At 40.4% G+C, this 19,461-nt stretch overlaps 1 protein-coding gene across 2 annotated transcripts in view; it reads left to right on the forward strand.

Annotated features, from left to right (window-relative positions):
• ano1a (anoctamin 1, calcium activated chloride channel a) overlaps positions 1 to 19,461 on the forward strand; it is a 162,019-nt gene that overhangs the window by 18,694 nt on the left and 123,864 nt on the right. For both annotated transcript variants that reach the window (XM_041791662.1, XM_041792415.1), the window contains exon 2: positions 2,039 to 2,193. In XM_041791662.1, coding sequence (XP_041647596.1) covers positions 2,039 to 2,193 — 155 coding nt within the window. The remainder of the gene's footprint in view (positions 1 to 2,038; positions 2,194 to 19,461) is intronic.

Genomic DNA, 19,461 nt, shown 5'->3' on the forward strand with positions numbered 1-19,461 from the left:
TTTATTTAGTTTTATACATTTACATTCTAACATGGTGACTGCCATTCTAAAGCATGCTGAGTATAAATTGAATTCCTACAACTGAAGCTTTGAGGACCCTGCAAAGTGAAAATAAGTCTGTATTTAGGTTTTTTGTATGACAGCTCACTGTGTTATGAACCCCAAAATCAAATTTCAGTCAAAAAACCTCTCTAAGTTTATAAAATTAAAATTCAAAATCATGAAAAATGAGGCAGTAAAATCTGCTCGGATGGTGTGGATGTACTGGGATGAACTGCTCTGTGATTTTAGATTGTAGTGTTAGAGGGGCGGGGTCATTCCTCACTATGGGCTCATGACATCATCCTGTTTGAACCTCGGAGGGCGGTTTAGGGGGCATTCTTCTGAGCTCATCAGAAAAAAATCAGAAACTCTGTTCTGATTGTGTGTATGTTTACTTTTGCACACTGATGGTTTAGAAAACCTGACACCGCTTCATATAAGACAGAAGTCTACCTGAGCACTAAGTCTTAAGTTTCAGTTTCATTTGCTGCCAAAATGACTCCTACTCTGATGGAAACGCTGTCATGTCATACATTTAGAGCTGCAGTGGTGCCTGCAGAAGTGGGTTTTTTCTCACTTTATTCCCCTACATTATTAAGTGGCCCATCCTGCAAAGAATGACAACTTTGTGCTATAAACAAAGACACATGAAAGCATCTTACATGTTAGAGAATAATCTTTTCATATTTGTACATTAACTTCTGCTGCTTCAGGATCCTGATGAAATTAGGAGAAGAGCAGATTTGAACATCACCACTGGCCCAAGGGTGTTGGTTTTATGAGATAATGAATCCATACTTTTAAAGTTCATGGCAATGTATTATACAGCAGTGTCGCCTTTGCCGCCCTAGGAAAGAGGATCTAGATGTGGGTAAACTCAATAGAAAGAGGAATGAGAGCCTGAACACTGACAACACTGTCCCAGTGAAATGGTTCATAGAGATGTTTCTAAATGGTTGGATCAGACTTTTCTCATTCATCATCACTCACTGAAATGCTGGCAAGTCTTCTCACCCATTTTTGTGTGTTTTGCTGCTAAATGGACAACAGATCTCTGCATGGAAATCACAGTATCAGTGACTGTATGTGTGTTTGGTGTTTCCTTTATTGTGTTATTTTTATTATTTCTGACTGTTAAACTTTTTAATCAGGTCTTATTTCACTCCTGATCTTGTCTTTGTGTACCTTGTCTTTTGTGTGCTCCAGCTGCAAAACTGATTTCCTTTCATGGGACAATAAAATAATCTAAATCTGATTCTGAATCTGAATCTGAAATGAACAAAACAAGTTTATCAGATTTTAGCAAACAGCAGAGATATGTGGATGCTTCATGAAAATATTTTGTGGTGAGAGAAATGTAAAGAGTCATTTTGAGCCCTTTTTCCTTGAAATGATCACTGATATTTGATCATTAAAGGTAGATGTTTTAGTTCATTTTAGAGTGAGAGGAGCTGTGTTTACCAAAGCAGTAAGAGTCGTGCCATGCATACAGAAAGAAATATTGAGTATTTAGAGACTCATTTCACATTATTTCCTTTAAGATACTGATGTGGAGAAATTAACAATAATCCATCAACACTGATGGAAAGTTGGATTCACTTTTTACTTTAGCTGAGGACTTTTTTTTTTTGTTTTAATGATGGCTATACTGAAATTTTTGTGTCATTTGTGCTCCATCCGAAGTATACTAATAACTTTAGTTTGTGGCTGTATTGTATTTGAAAACAGTGTATATTAAAATATAGTCTGTTGGTAAAGAGCAGCTCTGCTTTGAGAGAAATCTTTTGTCATACAAGCCTTTCTGTGATGGATTATTTTGCATGTTGTCTCATGTTTTGCTCCCTAAACATGTCCAGACTTTATGTGAATCATCCTCACTCTTAACAGCCATAATAAATTAATAAAACCCTAACAGCCTATGCATAATTCACTCTGCCAGGTGGATGATAATAACACACAGAGCTAATGCCTGCTCCATCCCTCTGCTCCTCCTTAGGCTCTCCTCCCTTGGCTTGTGAGCCCACAGGCAGCCTGCAGCAGGAGGAGCCCGCCATGATGAAGAGGAGTGACCACTACCTGCCGGTCCCTGGAGAGGAGAAGAACCTGGATGGAGACTTTGCCAACGCTAACACCGGGGGCAACGTGTCAATAGTAAGAGCTTTCATCCATGTAGTCGTCCCAGTGAGGTCTTTTTATGGTGGGTGATGCAGAGAGGAAGGTAACATCTATCAGAGAAGTAATGAAGCTACAGGTTTGTGAGGGGAAGTATCATCCAAACTTTGAATTTTATCTGCAGTTCATAAGTTTGGGTTACTTTTATTTCAAGTGTAAACCTTTGTGGTATTTCATCAGTAAATAAAAGATAAAAATGTCCAACTTTTACCTTTTTTTCCATAAAGAAGATGTGATGGAGTTAAAAGAGTTTCTATCGCTCTTTGCATGGTACAGCACAACGCAGCATAGTTAAGCATAACGCAGCATAGCGCAGCATAGAGCAGCATAGAGCAGCATAGCGCAGCATAGAGCAGCATAGCGCAGCATAGAGCAGCACAGAGTAGCATAGCGCAGCATAGAGCAGCATAGCACAGCACAGAGCAGCATAGCACAGCACAGAGCAGCATAGCGCAGCATAGAGCTGCATAGAGCTGCATAGTGTAGCATAGTTCAGCCCTGAGCAGCTGAAGACTCTAGGTCTCAAGATCACAGCAGAGCTATGAGACAGGACAGGAAAACAGGAAGTGTCTATAACAACAGATTATTTTGTTTCCACCATGGGTGAGTACTCTAGGAGGTTAAAAGGTTTATGTTTCCTACTAAGGTTGTGTGGTTAGAGGTAAAATTCTGTGGTTTTTCACCGCGAGAGTCTGTGCTTTTCTTTGTCAGTTGCTCCCTAGTGACTCTCTGACTTACTGGTGCCTGCAGTTTGTGCCACAGGATGAGATGTGATGTTGATATAATCAGAGTATTGTGTTGTATTGTGTAAGTTGTGTAAGTTCACCTGATGCTTTCAACTCTTTCGATCAATCTGCTCTACATGGAGTGAAACATTTTTGGCGGCAGCGCTGAAAATAGACCTGTCGCAATTTCAAGTGGAGGAGAGAGTGCTTCTGAGGTGCACCAGGGATGGGCGAGAGTCTGTGCTTTGGAATTGCAGAGACTGACTCAAAAGGGAGCAATCTGCTCTGCAGTCTGCGTTGCCAGTGGACACAGGCAACGCAGGCAGAAAATGTGGAATTTGGCGGTTAGAGGTGGACTGCTGATATAATAAATTCCAAAATTCACAGCATGATTTTATTTTGACAAAATATTCTACTTTAAACAAATATCTGTTAGAATTTATTTCCTTTCAAAACAAGACTTCCTTTTCTTTCTCCACTTTTAGCTAGCAATGTCCTGCAACCAGCTGTCTGCAACCTTTCAAACTGAATCAGAGGTAACATTGTCAGCAGTGTTGGGGGTAACGCGTTACAAAGTATTCTGTTAGAGTACTCAGATTACTTTTTTGGAGTAACGAGTAACGTAACACATTAGTTTTACAATTCAAGTAATCCCGTTATTAGTTACATTTTCATAAAAGTAATCCGTTACTGAGAGAAAAACCCCAAATTTCCTCTCTCTTCCTTGGCTTCAAAAAGAGAGAAAGAAAAAAGGACGCTCCTTGAAGCATCTGCTCTGTTTGTCCTTCTCTCTTCCTGTAGTCAAGTTGGCACGTGCCAGCGGAAGGTAAACATTCTGTGCCGGTACACGCGCATTATTAGCTTGTTGAACCAGCGAGATGAGGAGGACAGCAGGCCACTGTGGAATTATCCCCATTATGATGGATTCTTGGATAAAAGGGACAAGAACGGCATCCTGGTGAAACGCAAGTTTAAAAGCTGTTTGCTTTCATTGAATCAGCTGTGCAGCTGTTCCAATTACGCGCTGTTATTACGCACAGTGTTGGAGTGATTCTGTCTGCCTCTGCTCAGTTTGTTGTCAGATTGTGAACTTGTTAAAGAGCTGTAAATGTTTTTCTGTCTGTAGGTGGTGTTTTTAGGCTGCACAGATACAGATTATGGGCTGTAAACTAGGCTGTACATTGGCATTAGAGTCTGCACATTCAAATGCAGAAGTGCGGCGTTATCTGTCGTTTTTACAGCCAACGAGTGGAACGAGTGGCTAAAGGGTTTTAATATTTAGTAATTCAAAAGTACTCTGACGCATTAGTTATAGAAGCAGGTAACGCAGTAACGTAACAAATTCCTCTTCTCAGTATGTAATGCAGTAAACGAGTTAGTTTCAAAAGTAACGCTACTCAACACTGATTGTCAGACACTTGATTCCAGCTGTATCGGCTCATGGTTGCTGCTTTCTGAAGTAGTCTTTTCCCGTTGTGAATGTTTGCTTTGGGCTTTACAGTTTAGTCTCAGCGTTTGGCGAGAATTGTGGTTGAAAATAATAACTATAATAGTAATAACTTTATTTGTATAGCACTTTTAAAAACATGGGTTTACAAAGTGCTTTGACAAGTGCAGAAGCAAGCAGAAGAACAAAGCAACAACCCAAAGAAAAGATAAGAAGACAGAATGTGACATGCAGACAACATCAGCAGAATCCACACATTTAAAGAAACTAAACAAGAATATGGATGAGATAGTAATTCATCAAAATATGAAGCTTTAGGTTAACAAAAGTAATTCTGGTGGGGACCACAGTGAGACTGGGTGTTTAATCGTTAAACAAAGATAGTGTGGGATGCTGACAGACTCGTCTCAGCATGGATAGCTGCCCAGGGTCAGAGCCCTTTAAAGTCACTATGAGCACATTAGTGCCCTAGTGAGAGAGTTTCTCTGTCAGCATCTGCTGTTTACCCAGGTTCAGTTAAGGTAGCTGTTCTTAGGCCCTGAATATGTGGGGAAGCTGTGACTATTAAGAATGTGTTACTGTTTACCGCCAAGAGAAATAAATCTGTTGTTTATGTACAGCAGAACAGCTTTACCTGCATCTATGGAGGGCTGTTAACGTTACTCATACTAGTTTTAATCCAGAGATTCAAATACACAAACACTTAAAAAGTGTTAGGGAACACTTAAAAACAAATCAGCTGTACTCTGAAGTATCTGACTGAACTTTGATAAAACACATCAATGCTGCTGTTATTTCTGACATTTGCACATAACTGATAAAAATCTGCATTTTATGGCATTTAATTAGCTCAAACGGACATCTGCTTTGAAAAATCTTTTCTGAACAGGCAGGGCTTATGTGACGTAGAATCCTACCATCGGTAGGCTAACTGACTTCACCATTCAGAGACCACTACCATCCTCTCCTGCACTGCCTCGGCTCTGAGAGCTCCAGCTTTTGTAACACCGGTGCTGGAGTAAACAGACCAAACAGGTAATGGTCAGGACCGCCACGGTACACCACCACACTCCAGTCTGCTTCAGGGGACTTTGGAGGGGAAAATCCTCCACCTTTAAAGAACGCTCTGAGGCAGCAGGGCTGCAGGACTCTCAGAAAATGTTTGCAAAAACAAGCCATTCTCAGATTTTCCCCTCATGACGTCATGTGGGGAGTTAGCACCGTCCCCAGGTTTGGTTGGCCCTCCCTGCTTAGAATAAAGTTCCGCCCTCCTCTCCTGATCTTCCCCTTAGCTGAGATGCTGGATAGCTCAGTGGGTTACCCTGCTGACTTTGATTTGGGAGATTGATGGTTCAAATCCCAGTCAGGTCCTTAACTTTGGATAAAACTGTCTGGAACATTGTAACATCAAGAGTGCTGCATCCATTTCCTGAGAGGGGTGTGTTCAGGGGCAGAGTCAGAGAGCTAATAATCATTTAAAGCCACAGACACAGAAACAGCCTGTTCTGAGCAGGGCTGAAACAGAGACCCCTCTGCTGTTTAGACATGCAAAAATCTAGGGGTGTGACGGGATCTCATGCCACGAGATCTCATGAGATTAAAACGTGCTGAGATTTCACGTCGAGGTGAAAATCATCTTGCAAGATCAATATTGCACAGAAATGATAAAAGATCACAAAGATGCCCTGGACACTTTAAAATAGTTGGTTTCACAGCCAATGAAGTAACGGAGCTGATCCGTGACCACCGCTCCAACCCCCACTCCCTTCTCTGCGTGCTTACTTGGGGCCGCACATGTTCTGCCAATGTTTAATAAGTTCATCATAACGGTGTGAAATGATGAAATGCTGCTGCTGCTTGAAACCTGTGCAGTCTCTGTGAGGACTGAGTAAAATATGGCGAATTTTGATATACATCCATACGTGTTAGATCCGGAGTCTGACCCTGATAGTTTGGAGAGAGAGGGGGAAGAAAACCAGCAGCAGCAAAGGATAGAGCGGGACATATCTGTTTGGTAAGTGTTTAACTACTGTGTTACTAGATGGCTAAATGGCTAAAAGGCCTTGTGGGGGCGGTCTGTTCCGCTTTGCCAGCAGCACGGATGAACCAGTCAGGAGATCCTATTGCGATGAACTCATCAGTTCGCTCCATCGAAATCTTGTCTCAGGAAGATCTCGGAAAGATTACCAACAAACCATTTTCATCAGTTTACACGCTAATTCCAAGATTTCTGCCACATACATCTTGCGGTTTGAAAATTTTCATACGTGAAGTATGGACACCCAACATTGTGACTTTATATTTATGTTTTAAAAATCTGAAAAGTACAATACCCCCTCTTTAATAACTGCAAAAAACAAACGTGTTATTAACAGAAAGATTTCTTTTGAGTGTTTTAATTTACTACTACTTAAAGAGAAATAGAAAAATTGAGAAATAGTTTAATTTTCATTGTACTCTACTGATGTAGCTCTTTATATTTCAGTCTGTTGTGTTTAAAGTACTTTCAAAATAATCTAAATGCTTTTATTACTATTATTGTAATTGTAGTAAAGAGTGCATAGTGTTGTACATTGAAGATGTGGTAGAATGTTAAAATGAAAGGTTTGATTTGAAGAGCATTAAAATGTAAAGATTGAGTCAGAGTTAGACAAACTGTGTGTAAACATTGATGGATTATTCAGTACAAGAGGAGATAGTTGAAACATTTCTGAATAGACCTGAATGCTTCGCAAATATGACTCTCAGCTGTATGAAGGACATATTATCTACTCATGGATTTTTTCCAAAATTTAAAAAAAATTAGTAAATTCTCATCTCATCTCATGAGATAAGAGTCTCGTCACACCCCTACAAAAATCCTATACTGGGGGGTGTTTTCAGCAACCAACTTCACAGGCATGTTTTGGGGACCTATGAGACTGATATAGACTTGTCTTAAAAGGGTAAAATATGTGACCTTTAACAATGAAAAGGTGTGTAGACTGGCATCAGCTAAAATGAGTTTGTAAATATCGGTATATTGGTTATTAACATAAGATCCAATATTATGCATCCCTAAAATGATAAGCCTATGAACATCACTACTTCAAATGTATTTGCATCTTGACGTTGGTGAGTGGATGCAGCCCAAGACTGAAATTTTAGAACAAAGACGAGGAGAGAAATAAGATAAAATAAACACAGCATCTGCTTCTGTCACCTTTTAGCTTTCGAGGAAAACAACTATTCTGGTAATAGAAATATGGAGTATATAGGATCATGGCTGATCAGCGGACTAGGAATTGTGGCTTTTTCACTCCTGCACTGGCTTCATATTTCTACTCTGAAGGATGAAGGAAGATGGTTCATTTCTCAGGCCTCTCATAGATCGATGCCAGCAGTATATAGCTTCTCATATTAATAGTCTGTGGATGCTTCACATAAAGCAACATCACCTGTGTACATCGGTGGGTGGTTATGCTCCCGTGTGGAGGATTACATTAATTTACCCTCTCGGTCTGTGGTATCAAAGGGAGACTGGATTTTAATGATCTCCTGTCTGTAAGGGAAATGTGTTTATGAAAACCATGTATGCACACACAATGGTGCCATTAGCGCTGATTTAACATTTACACACAATCTGCTGCTTACACGGCAGGGTGGAAACAATCACAAACTAATGACGTCCTTTAGAAGAGAAATCCTATTGTGTATTGTTTATATAAGTTGGATAAATCGTTGCTTTACCTTTGAGAGGAGCCTCATTGACATAATGTCTTCAGTTTGATGGGAATATTGTTCATCTTCACTGTAAGCAGCACACAAACGGCTCTATGTTTACTGTGTTTAGATGAATGACTGCATTAGTTTAGACGTCATTGCATTAAAAATGTAATGTTGACTTCTTGTCTGAGTGATGCTTTTTTCCATACTGTATAACATTAACTTAAGTGGTAAATAGCTCCAAAGCTTTTGCATTTTGTCTCCTTTTCAGACTGTTGTCAGGAGAAGAGGAGGTTATTTCTTCTCCTCTTTTAATGATTTAAATACTCAGCGCTCTTTCACAGTGAGCTGCTGCAGCATTTAAAAGACAGAGAAAAGAACAGCACTTCAGTACCACATGAGCTCAAGGAGACACCTCGAGTGGTACCGAAGCTTTCTGTTATTATGACTACGAAAGGACTAAACAGAATAAAGAAAAAAGAAAACACAAAGTCATCATACTGAGAAGAGAACAATACAACTAAATCACAAGTGACTTCTGTGAGTTTCACACGATTCCAGTGATTTAAAGCATGAAAACAACTGTTCCTCTAGTAGTTCATTATCTCATTGTTTGTATCTGCAGAGATCTTTACATCTCCCAGAGCTAAAGAGCAGATCCAGTGAATGCAGCCGACAACATCGGCAGATATTTCTTCGTCAGGGTTCAGTCTAAGCCCCATTCAGACCAAATATGTGCAAAGCAGCAAGATCATTTATGCATGTTGCTGGGGACAGTTTCAGCTGTGTGAACTGAGCCGTCGCTGCTTGAACAGTGGTATTTGACAGTTCTGCTTAGAGTTCAGTTTGTGAAGTCACTGGTTGGATTGAATGGAGTTGGCTGTCTGCAGGGCAGTAGTTCTCAACCTTTTCAGCCCGCGACCCCAAAATTAAGGTGACAGTGACCAGGGACCACTACTGTACCTGAAGCCATGAACATTCAAAAATAGTCATGTGACAAGGCCGTCCATTAGGGGGAAGAATGGGAGAGCTTTCTGGGGCCCAGCCAAAGTGGGGGCCAGCTAAATCATGGTCCATTGTAAAGTTAAACTGTGAGATTTTATATTTAACCTGAATAATAACCACTCTTATCAAAGAAACAAATTAGAATTTATTTGTTTAGTAAGCAGCCCTCTTAAAAATGTAAATCCTTTTGCTAAAACACAGAATTAAAATAGATGAAAAATGTGGTGGGGAAATTAGATTTTAAAAGTAGCAGAAATGGGTTAGAAATGCCAAAAGATAGATAAAAGAGGCCAAAAATAGCAAAAATTGGTTAAAGTGGCAGAAATGTGCATATTAAGTGGTAAAAGGAGATTCAAAATTGGCTTAAATGGCATTAAAGTGGCAAAAATAGGTGGAAATTTGGTGAAATGGGATGAAAATTGATATAAATTTGCAAAATAGGGTTAGCTGAGGCAGAAAAATTTAGAAACTGGCAAAAATGGGCATATCAAATTGTGAAATGTGGCTTAAAAAGTGGTAAACGGGGTTAATAGTGTCAACAGAGTCATCTATAGGCAGAGAGTTGCAAAATATGGTAGTTAGAAGTGGCAAAACCAGGCAGACAAAAAGTTGTGGAAAGGGTTTAAAATGGACAAAAATGGGGTTTAAGCTGCAAAAATGTGTCAAATTTGGCAAACTTTGTGAGAAAAAAAATGATAAAAATTGGTTAAAATTTGACAAAATTGGTGTAAATTGGCAACAGTGTAATTCAAAGATGTTCTTAGTTTTTATTAAGGCATCTGGAGACCCCCTCTCAGTGTCTCGTGACTCCCAGTGGGGTCCTGACCCCAAAGTTGAGAACCACTCCGGGGACGTCACATTACAACACAGAACTCCAGATGGGGGCAGGAAGTCATTTCTTCATGGAGAAAAATTTTGTGCTTTTTAAAACTGGATTCAGATTGAGTAAAAATTGTCTTAAGGTACCTTTATATTCCAGAAGTAGTGACACATTTAGGTGAAAAAGCTTAAAGAACAAAAAAAGTTTAATGAGCTCATAGAGAAACAGCAGCAGACATGGATTAGAAACTTCTGTCTGCAGCCTGGATGACTCTCATCAGGGAGGCAGTGACTGTAGTTGACATGAAAGATTTGTTTCTTTCGACAGGGATCGTCCATGGACGACACATTATAACTCTGATTATTTTCTTCATAGTATCTAGGTATTTCCATTAAAGCATGTTCATGACAAAAGAGGGGAAAAGCTGTTAAAGATGTTCAGCTAGCCTCTTAGCTAAGTCTAAGACTCCTCTAGACTCTGGTCTCACTTCGTCTGGATAGATGTGTAGTAGGAGTTCTGCAGGACTGAGTCATTTGTGCTTTTAATTGTCTCTATGCCAGGCTAATCAGTGGGAAAAAACACTTTCTGTTCAGTGTCGGGTCATTGTAGTGAGTGGATGTAGACATGTTCTGATAACTGCAGCATATAGGTCCATTTAGAGCTTTACTACTAACTTTCCTCCATTCACAGTGATACTAACCACTGTTCTTCAATTCCTGCACCCCATTCTACATGTGCACGCCATCAGATCACATGACTGCAAACAGCCAGTTGGAGATATTTATTAAAACTGTACATCATCTTCCCCATTTTCATGGTTTAGTTCTCATTAAGACTAAAACAGGAAACTGACAGGACTACTGCATGTGTTTCCCTTGGAATGAATGGCTTTTAAAGGTAGAATATCTGACATTTTACACTTAATTGTAATAAAAATCAAACATATGCTATGTAATTGTTTTTTCTCAGTACAGTATCAACACACTGAATTAAAACTTTGGTACCCTGTAGTTTTGTTTATATGGGATGTTTATAACTCTGTCCGGACCGGATTGGGGAGGTAACTTTCTCCTCTGGCACATGCTCCTCTCCTCCTAGATGCGCCCCCAGGGGCAGCAGTGCTGCAAGTAAATGTTTCACCCAAACAGCTCAGAGGAGTGTAAATGGCAGACTCAAGTCCGAAGCGGCCGACCGAAGGCCTGCCACCGGCCTCCCCTCCACCTAGAAAGCCTCGACATTTGTCTAGGAAACCCTCTGTCAAAGTGAAAGGAAAAACTAGAGTTAATATTGGACTTGCTTTTCCTCGGTGGCAAACCCTACGCGACGCTAAAACGCTCTCGCATGACTCAGAACTGGCTTTGCTTCTTGTGGATGCATAAGTAGGCTACATCTTTTCATTCATCGTGCACATTGTCTCAACAGCACTATTCTTATGGTTGGACATTTAAGCTGAGTGTTATAGCGCAGCTGAAATAAATGTGGGGTAAAAATGAATGGAAGCTAGGTGTGTTAATGTTAGCCTGCTGCTAATAAATGGAGGCTGCAGAAGGAGGTAGCTCTACTCAAATCAGGTAGTGTCTCAAATTTTGTTTATCTCAAATCACCCATGTCTTGTTTGAAGCTGATGTTTTCATGTTTAATTGATGCGATAACATAACCGGCCAGGATAAGAAGAGCTCGTGAAATGGTTTACTGCAGCTGAAAAAGGTATTAGCAGTAAAGGTTGCCTTGAACGTTACATATAAACTCGTATATGATTGGTGTTTAGGATCAACAGAGGCTAAAGGGAGAGGCTTCAAAGTGGTGGAGGTGTGTCAAAAACTCCTCTTTGTTTACATTTTCAAGGCTTTTCTCTCCTACGACACCTAGTGGAAAAAAATCGCATAGTCTACCTTTAAGGCAGGTTGACATTTGGATAATGATGTCTTTTATTAACATATTAACAACTATTTATTTATTTATTTATTTTTTTTACATATGGTGCTTATATATGTCCAGAATGGGCAGGAAGATTTATGGCAAGTCAAATAAGGGCTTGGAGTTCTACTTTTATGTGCTTAGGTGTAGGAAACAGAGGTGGACGGAGTCAATAAAGGATTAACTTTGTTAATAGTTGATCTGTTAACAAAGACATAAACTCATAACTCATAGCAGCTAACCTGCTGATTCTGTTCACAGCTGAAGCAACTTTACACCTGAGTGTTTTTCTCATCACTATTACAATAACATACCCAAATGCTGTGGTATCAGAATCATCAATCTCAGTCATTGTTTGTATTACTCATGCTAAACATCGCTTAGAGAATAAGGAACTTCTTATGGATTGAAAAGGAAGTAGGGGACATTAAAAAGGTAATATGTCTGTAAATTGAAAAGTCCAGATGCCTTCTGACTTGTCCACTGAGCTGTCTATGGGTTTATAAAGTGAAATGAGACTTTAAGAGGCAATGGACTTATTTCACATCACTATGGCTGCAGAGAAACGCTGGCATGGATTAACCAAAGGGACAAGAAAGCATGCAATAAAAAAAAAATAGTGCACTAATTTTGGACCTTAAATAACTGTGATTAATGGGATTAATCCTGACAGCCCTAGTTTTTAATGATTTGGGGAGAATGCACAGAAAATTATTTAAATTCTTTTACCCGCCAGAAGAAGCATCAGTGTCAGTGCACATGGAATTAGCTTTGACTGTTTGTTTGCTGTACTGATTACTGTATCCAGCTACAGCCAGGCATTTATCCCTGCATGCAGAGGGACTTTAGCTCAGAGCAGGTCTGAGAGGAATCACTCATTTGTCCTTCCATGTCACTCAAGTTCAAACCCCACAGTAACATTTTAGCATGAACATGCAAACACTCCTCGTTCATGCAGCTTACTGCTGCAGCTGAAAACATTATTGACTTCAATCTGCTGGGCTGTCTCAGCCCTGAGCTTATTATGGCTCACCAATGTGTGTGTGTCGGTTTGTGTTTTAGTGTGAGTGGGTGGCTGTGTGTGTGTGGAAGTCCAGAGGAGAGGAGAACCTCATTTCCCGATGGCGTGGTGAGAAAAGAGTTCCTATTGGTGAACGATGATCACAGCACCACATCCTCATGCGCCCTCTGAGAAAGCACCTCTGACCTCTGCAGCTCTGACGGCTTCCTGTTGAAGATGATGAGTATGTATTGTTGTGTGTGTGTGTTGGGGGTGAGGCTGGGGGCGACATACAGTACAGAATCACAGACATAAATACACAGCAGCAGCAGCAGCAGCAGCCCCCAGTGATTCTTTCTACCACGCTAACACCATCATGATCATCATAGTAGATATGTGAATTTAGATTTAATACTGAGAACAATTAGAAACACCGGTTTTCAATCACAGCTATGATAAAAGAAGTTTTTGGAGCCCAAAGCAGGGTACACAGTGGGGGATAACCAGGCATCTTAACTCATGAATAGAATCTGATGGAGTGTAGTGGCTGCTTCCATACTGTTGCTCCCCACATTGTGTGTATACTGTGAAACAAAAATGAAATAGTGGTTTACTGTATAGTACCTATAGTACCTTATGCAGTGAATTTTTGATGAAAAGACACCTCAATTTAAAAAAATACACTCAGCAACAGATATGGAAGGGGCATGTCCCTCCCCCAGGTCACCGCTGGGACGGATTCAGCGGTTCCGTACCCTGAGGCAGAGCGAGCGAGAGTGAGAGTGTCCTGCAATTTTCAAATTGCAAATGGTGAAATATGTCTTTGACCTTAAATGTGTGTCACATTCCTGTTTCATACTGTTCTTTCTGCAGAGATATTCTGCTATTAGGATCATGAAAAGATCCAAGTGTCATTGTTTTAGAATAGCTTGCAAAAAAACAGTTTAAATTTGATACTCTTCAGGGTTATTCTGCCCTAGTTTAATCTGTGGGATATTCCGATGCTTATTATAAAGAAGCATCTTTTACTTGATGAGGGACTTGAAAAGAATTTAATGATAAATCTGAATATTGGAAAAAGAAATTGCAATTAAAACTTTTTCCCAAATCATTCAGCCCACTTTTGACCTTCAAAATCTTAACAGTTCACCCTCAGATGCAAGAGTTGGTTGGGCCAAATTTGACAAAAATCTCTTGATTCATTCTGAAAATACTGTGATCCCAAGACTGGAGGTCACAGGGACTTTGACCTTGTTCCCCTAAAATCCAGTCCAATCATCCCTGAATCAGGACTTTTGTGCAAATTTTGTAAAAAATGAAGTGTGGGATGAACATGAGCCCTAATGACCTTGACCTTTGACTTATGACCTCTAAAATCTTATCAGTTTGTCTTTGAGTTAGAGTGGACATTTTTGCAAAGTTTGTAGAAATCCTTTGAAGAATCGCTGAGATATGGCAGTAACAGTACTGTCCAGGATGGACACGGGTATGTGAAGTCATTGTTCTAACTGTCACAATGATGGAGGCAACAAACACCTTAAAAGGTAGACCAGACCTCATTTCCTGTTTTTAACTTCCTAAAACTGTAAGCAAACTTTTTGCAGGATTAAGAGCTAGTTGGAAGCAGGACTGCATGTGACTGACATCAAAGTCAGAGTGCATAGGATGAATAAACAGAATAGGACACAGGTATGACATCACTGCAGAATCAGGAACGTCCTAATGTACAAATCCAACATACTACGTGTCTGCAGTGTCGCATGCAAAGCATGCATACTCCAAATAATGGCACATGCCCTCGCCCACTGGGTCCTTTTCTTAAAGCAGTGTAAAACTGAGTAGCTGGAGATCACAAGGTCACAGGAAAGGTATGAGTGCCATGTGATAACAACATGGTGGAACGTGAAAGTAGAATGTAAACAGCAGGTAGCTTTGCCTTTCTGGGCTTGATTTTCTGTTCGCTTTGGTACTGTTTTTTATCCTTCTACCAAGGGTGAGACAATGAGAACGTTTATGTTTTATAGAAACGGTGTATGGTGTTGAATCAAATGCCATCATATTACCTCACCTGACCCTCTGACCCACTGATGACCTGAGGCTTGTGCAACCAGCTGATGTTGATATAGAGATGAGATTTATAATTAGAAGCTGCTTCAATGTGCTGTATCTTGAAATTGACCTTTGTGCGCTGTCCTTCTGTTTGGGTTGATCAGCTCTACTTGGATTGACATGCTGTGGCAGCAGCTTGGCAGAAAATAGACTCAGCGTAAATCTTAAGCAAAGCAAAAAGAAGAGGCAGCTGCTGGCGAACAAAAAGATAAACCCACTTCAGTCTTGGTTTTGAGAATTCAGACTTGGAACAATGCACAATAACTGGCAGAATTTCTGACATGATTGTTGCTGCCCCTGAAGGCAACATGACACATTTAGTGAATCATCTAAAACTCACAGTAGTAAAATCAATGACTAGTCATGTTTAATAATCATGATCTCAGTTAATAATCATGATCTCAGTATCTATCAAAGTAATCGTGATCAGGATTTTAGAACACACAGAGGAACACACGGTGCTGCTGTTCAGAGATCTGGTGGTTTTACAGAGGAGAAAGCTTTTTTCTTTCATCGCTGTGTCAATATTAGCTTTGTGATTCACTGTTGATCTGCGGCTGACCGTGATGGTAATTTAAATGTTCCGTCAGGGTTTATGACTCTCTTATCGACAGCAGCCAGTGTCAACTGGAACAGAATTGCCTTCTAATTGCCCTCCTATCACCATGTAAACATCACCTCTTGTTATCAGCTTCTCTGTCAGAAATTCCCATACAGTCTGTTCTATATCCTCTCTGTCTCTCTTTAATAATATCAATAATAATATTGATTATATTTTTATTATAATAATGACAATAATAAACTCACAGCGGTCACTTCATCAGAAACACCTGAGCAGCACTGAGGTAGAACCAATCAGATTTTACACACAGTAGCCACTTTGATTTCTGTTCAAAGATCTCAGATAAAGAAACAGATGATCTGAAGGTAGAATAACAGAGAATCTGCTTCTTTTTGAGAGCTATTTATTTCATCCACGGTGGTGCAGTGGTCAGCGTGGTTACCTCACAGTTGGAGGGCTCTGGTTTAAATACTCTTACACGCTGTACTTGTTCTCTCTCTTAGTACTAGGCAACTAATTGAGTTTCAGTAATTTTGATTTTAGCTTACCACGATCAAGAAAAACAAGATAGTTGAAGGTACATGGTGATTGTGCCACATGCAGAGCTGCTTTCCTTTTGTACTGTGTGGTAATAGAGTGCACACACCCTCGCTTTAAGATACAGCGCTTGCGTCTGTACGCTCTAAATGTTGGTTTTCGGTGGAAGTGAATGAAACAGTTCAGTTTACATGAGAGCATAGCTCAAACTGCAGACATTGAACTACATTAATACTCTGTGAAGTAGAAGACAGTTGAACCAGCATGTGCTGCAGCAGATTCACTCTGCCTCCTCACTGTCCACACACTCCTGGTTAGAATGTCGGGCACGGTTCACTCTGAAATGCAATTTAGTGTTAAAGCATGTTCTTATTCTGAGGTTGTTTCTGTTGCACTTATTTCTTGTTGAAGTCACTTCAAAAGTTGTCCAGTCCTTTCCTCAAGTCTCTGTCAAGCTTTCTTTGTCATAAATCACACAGGGTGTTTTAATTATATTATATATGATGTTATTATTTTGATGGTTTGAATCATCTGTTTATGGTTCATACTGATAGAAGATCTATCCTTCCTTCCTCTATGACTCTTGCACTGCATGAGGTGTTTTCTTGTCACCTGTGTTTCTGAAATAGGGCTCTGTAAAACGCACCACATTTATCCTGATTAATGAAGGTCCACAATAAGTGTGCAGATTTTTTAAAACTATTTTAAAATTGTTTTTGTAGCATAATCCACAATAAATTCACAGATATTTTCCTTTTCTACACTAAAAAACATAAAAACAAAAGAATACATTCAACACCCCCCTCTTTCAGACTTAGTATTAGACACTCGCTTTCAAATACTAATTTCCAAAAAAAAAAAAACGAATAAAAATATCTGTACATGCATACACACATATATACACTATATTGCCAAAAGTATTCACTGACCCATCAAAATAATTAAAATCAGGTGTTCCAATCACTTCCATGGCCACAGGTGTATAAAATCAAGCACCTAGGCATGCAGACTGGTTCTATAAACATTTGTGAAAGAATGGCTCACTCTCAGGAGCTCAGTGAATTCCAGTGTGGTACTGTGATAGGATACCACCTGTGCAACAAGTCCAGTGGGGAAATTTCCTGGCTCCTAAATATTCCACAGTCAACTGTCAGTGGTATTATAACAAAGTGGAAGCCACTGGGAACGACAGCAACTCAGCCACCAAGTGGTAGGCCACGTAAAATGACGGCGTGGGGTCAGTGGATGCTGAGGCACATAGTGCGCAGAGGTCACCAACTTTCTGCAGAGTCAATGGCTACAGACCTCCAAACTTCATGTGGCCTTCAGATTAGTTCAAGAACAGTGGTAGAGAGCTTCATGGAATGGGTTTCCATGACCGAGCAGCTGCATCCAAGCCATACAACACCAAGTGCAATGCAAAGCGTCGGATGCAGTGGTGTAAAGCACGCCGCCACTGGACTCTAGAGCAGTGGAGATGGGTTTTCTGGAGTGACCAATCACACCTCTCTATCTGGCAATCTGATGGACAAGTCTGGGTTTGGCGGTTGCCAGGAGAACAGTACTTGTCTGACTGCATTGTGCCAAGTGTAAAGTTTGGTGGAGGGGGGATTATGGTGTGGGCTTGTTTTCAGGAGCTGGACTTGGCCCCTTAGTTCCAGTGAAAGGAACTCTGAATGCTTCAGCGTACCAAGAGATTTTGGACAATTCCATGCTCCCAACTTTGTGGAAACAGTTTGGGGATGGCCCCTTCCTATTCCACCATGACTGTGCACCAGTGCACAAAGCAAGGTCCATAAAGACATGGATGAGAGAGTTTGGTGTGGATGAACTTTACTGGCCTGCACAGAGTCCTGACCTCAACCCGATAAAACACCTTTGGGATGAATTAAAGCGGAGACTGAGAGCCAGGCCTTGTCGTCCAACATCACCTCACAAATGCGCTTCTGGAAGAATGGTGAAAAATTCCAATAAACACACTCCTAAACCTTGTGGAAAGCCTTCCCAGAAGAGTTGAAGGTGTTAAGGGTGGACCGATGTCATATTAAATCCTATGGATTAAGAATGGGATGACACTTAAGTTCATATGAGAGTCAAGGCAGGTGAGTGAATACTTTTGGCAATATAGTGTATTTGCACCGTAATGTTTTTGAAGAACAGAACAGAAAAAAGTGAAAAAAATGAAGAGTATCCACTGTAGGTGGCACAGTTTAGTTGCTGGTGATGCACAGTCCATACAGGATACATACTGGATAAAGACCCTGCCTGGTTAAACAAGCAGGTGCACTTTTGGAAACAGTCATTTAAAAGGGAACAAATGAGGCTGTATAATAAGAAAACAAAAGTAAAAGCCTTCAATCAGTTGTCCTTTTCATACTAAAAGCACCGACAGTTGAAACAAGCAGAGAACCAACCCACTCAGTCAGTGTGGCGAAGGAAGCCTTCTGAAGAAAAGACCTCTGAAAAACATCACTCCTGCTTGATTTAGTATTAAGACATCTTTTTTAATGTTTAAATCAAGCAGCAGATATATTTTTAGATGTTTTTATTTGCTTTATTCCAAAGTTGTTTACTCTATTTTTTCTCTTTTGCTCTGGCGGTTAAAGTCTTTCCCTGAAGCGTCATAAATGTTGATGAAATGTAATCAGAGCAGAGATTTATCTGCTGCAGTGAAATAAACAGTACGTCGGGGTTAGCTGGAGATCTGTGTTTGTTTGACCGCTGTGTTCTTGTGGTTTGCTCTGATGGCCTGCAGGAGTGTGTTACTATAACCTCAGCCAGCTCATACATACCCACACAGCGTCAGGGGTTAGCCAGCCTATAAATATAGCACAACAAAACACTCAGCTGTAATCAGAGGAAAAAGACTGGACGAGGTCAGACAGCAGGATTTTTTTTGAATTACACTAGATCACATCAGAGAACAACTCTGGAGCGTTTGTGCAGCGCTGTAACAGACGAAGATAATCGATGTCTCCACACATCTCTCTGTTAAAGCATTGTTATTCAGGCTGCAGATGTAATTAGAGTCTTATCCAAGTAATGTGATTGTCTTGAGTGTAATAATGCAATTCATTTAAGCTGCTCCCTTCACCAACAGCTCTGACTCCACTTTCATTAAAGCTGGGACAGGAATGAAACAGAGCACTGATGGATGGAAATAATGAACAAGGGCCAGAGATGTCGCCTCGAGTATTTGAAGCTGAACCATCGGCACCTTTCCATTGGCTCACTCCATTCCTCCTCTTTGTCTAGAGCTTTAAAGGCTCTGGAGCTGAGAAGATTTTTCCTTCGTACATTTACTTTACTAGTCCCAAAGCACAGAAACTGAGTGGTAATAAGTCAGGGACAATTGTGTCTCAGTAGGTAGAGTTGGCTGTCTTACAATCAGAAGGTTGTGGGTTCAATCCCCAACTCCTG

Source organism: Cheilinus undulatus, linkage group 1 (genome assembly GCF_018320785.1).
Source record: "Cheilinus undulatus linkage group 1, ASM1832078v1, whole genome shotgun sequence".
NCBI classification, from domain to species: domain Eukaryota; kingdom Metazoa; phylum Chordata; class Actinopteri; order Labriformes; family Labridae; genus Cheilinus; species Cheilinus undulatus.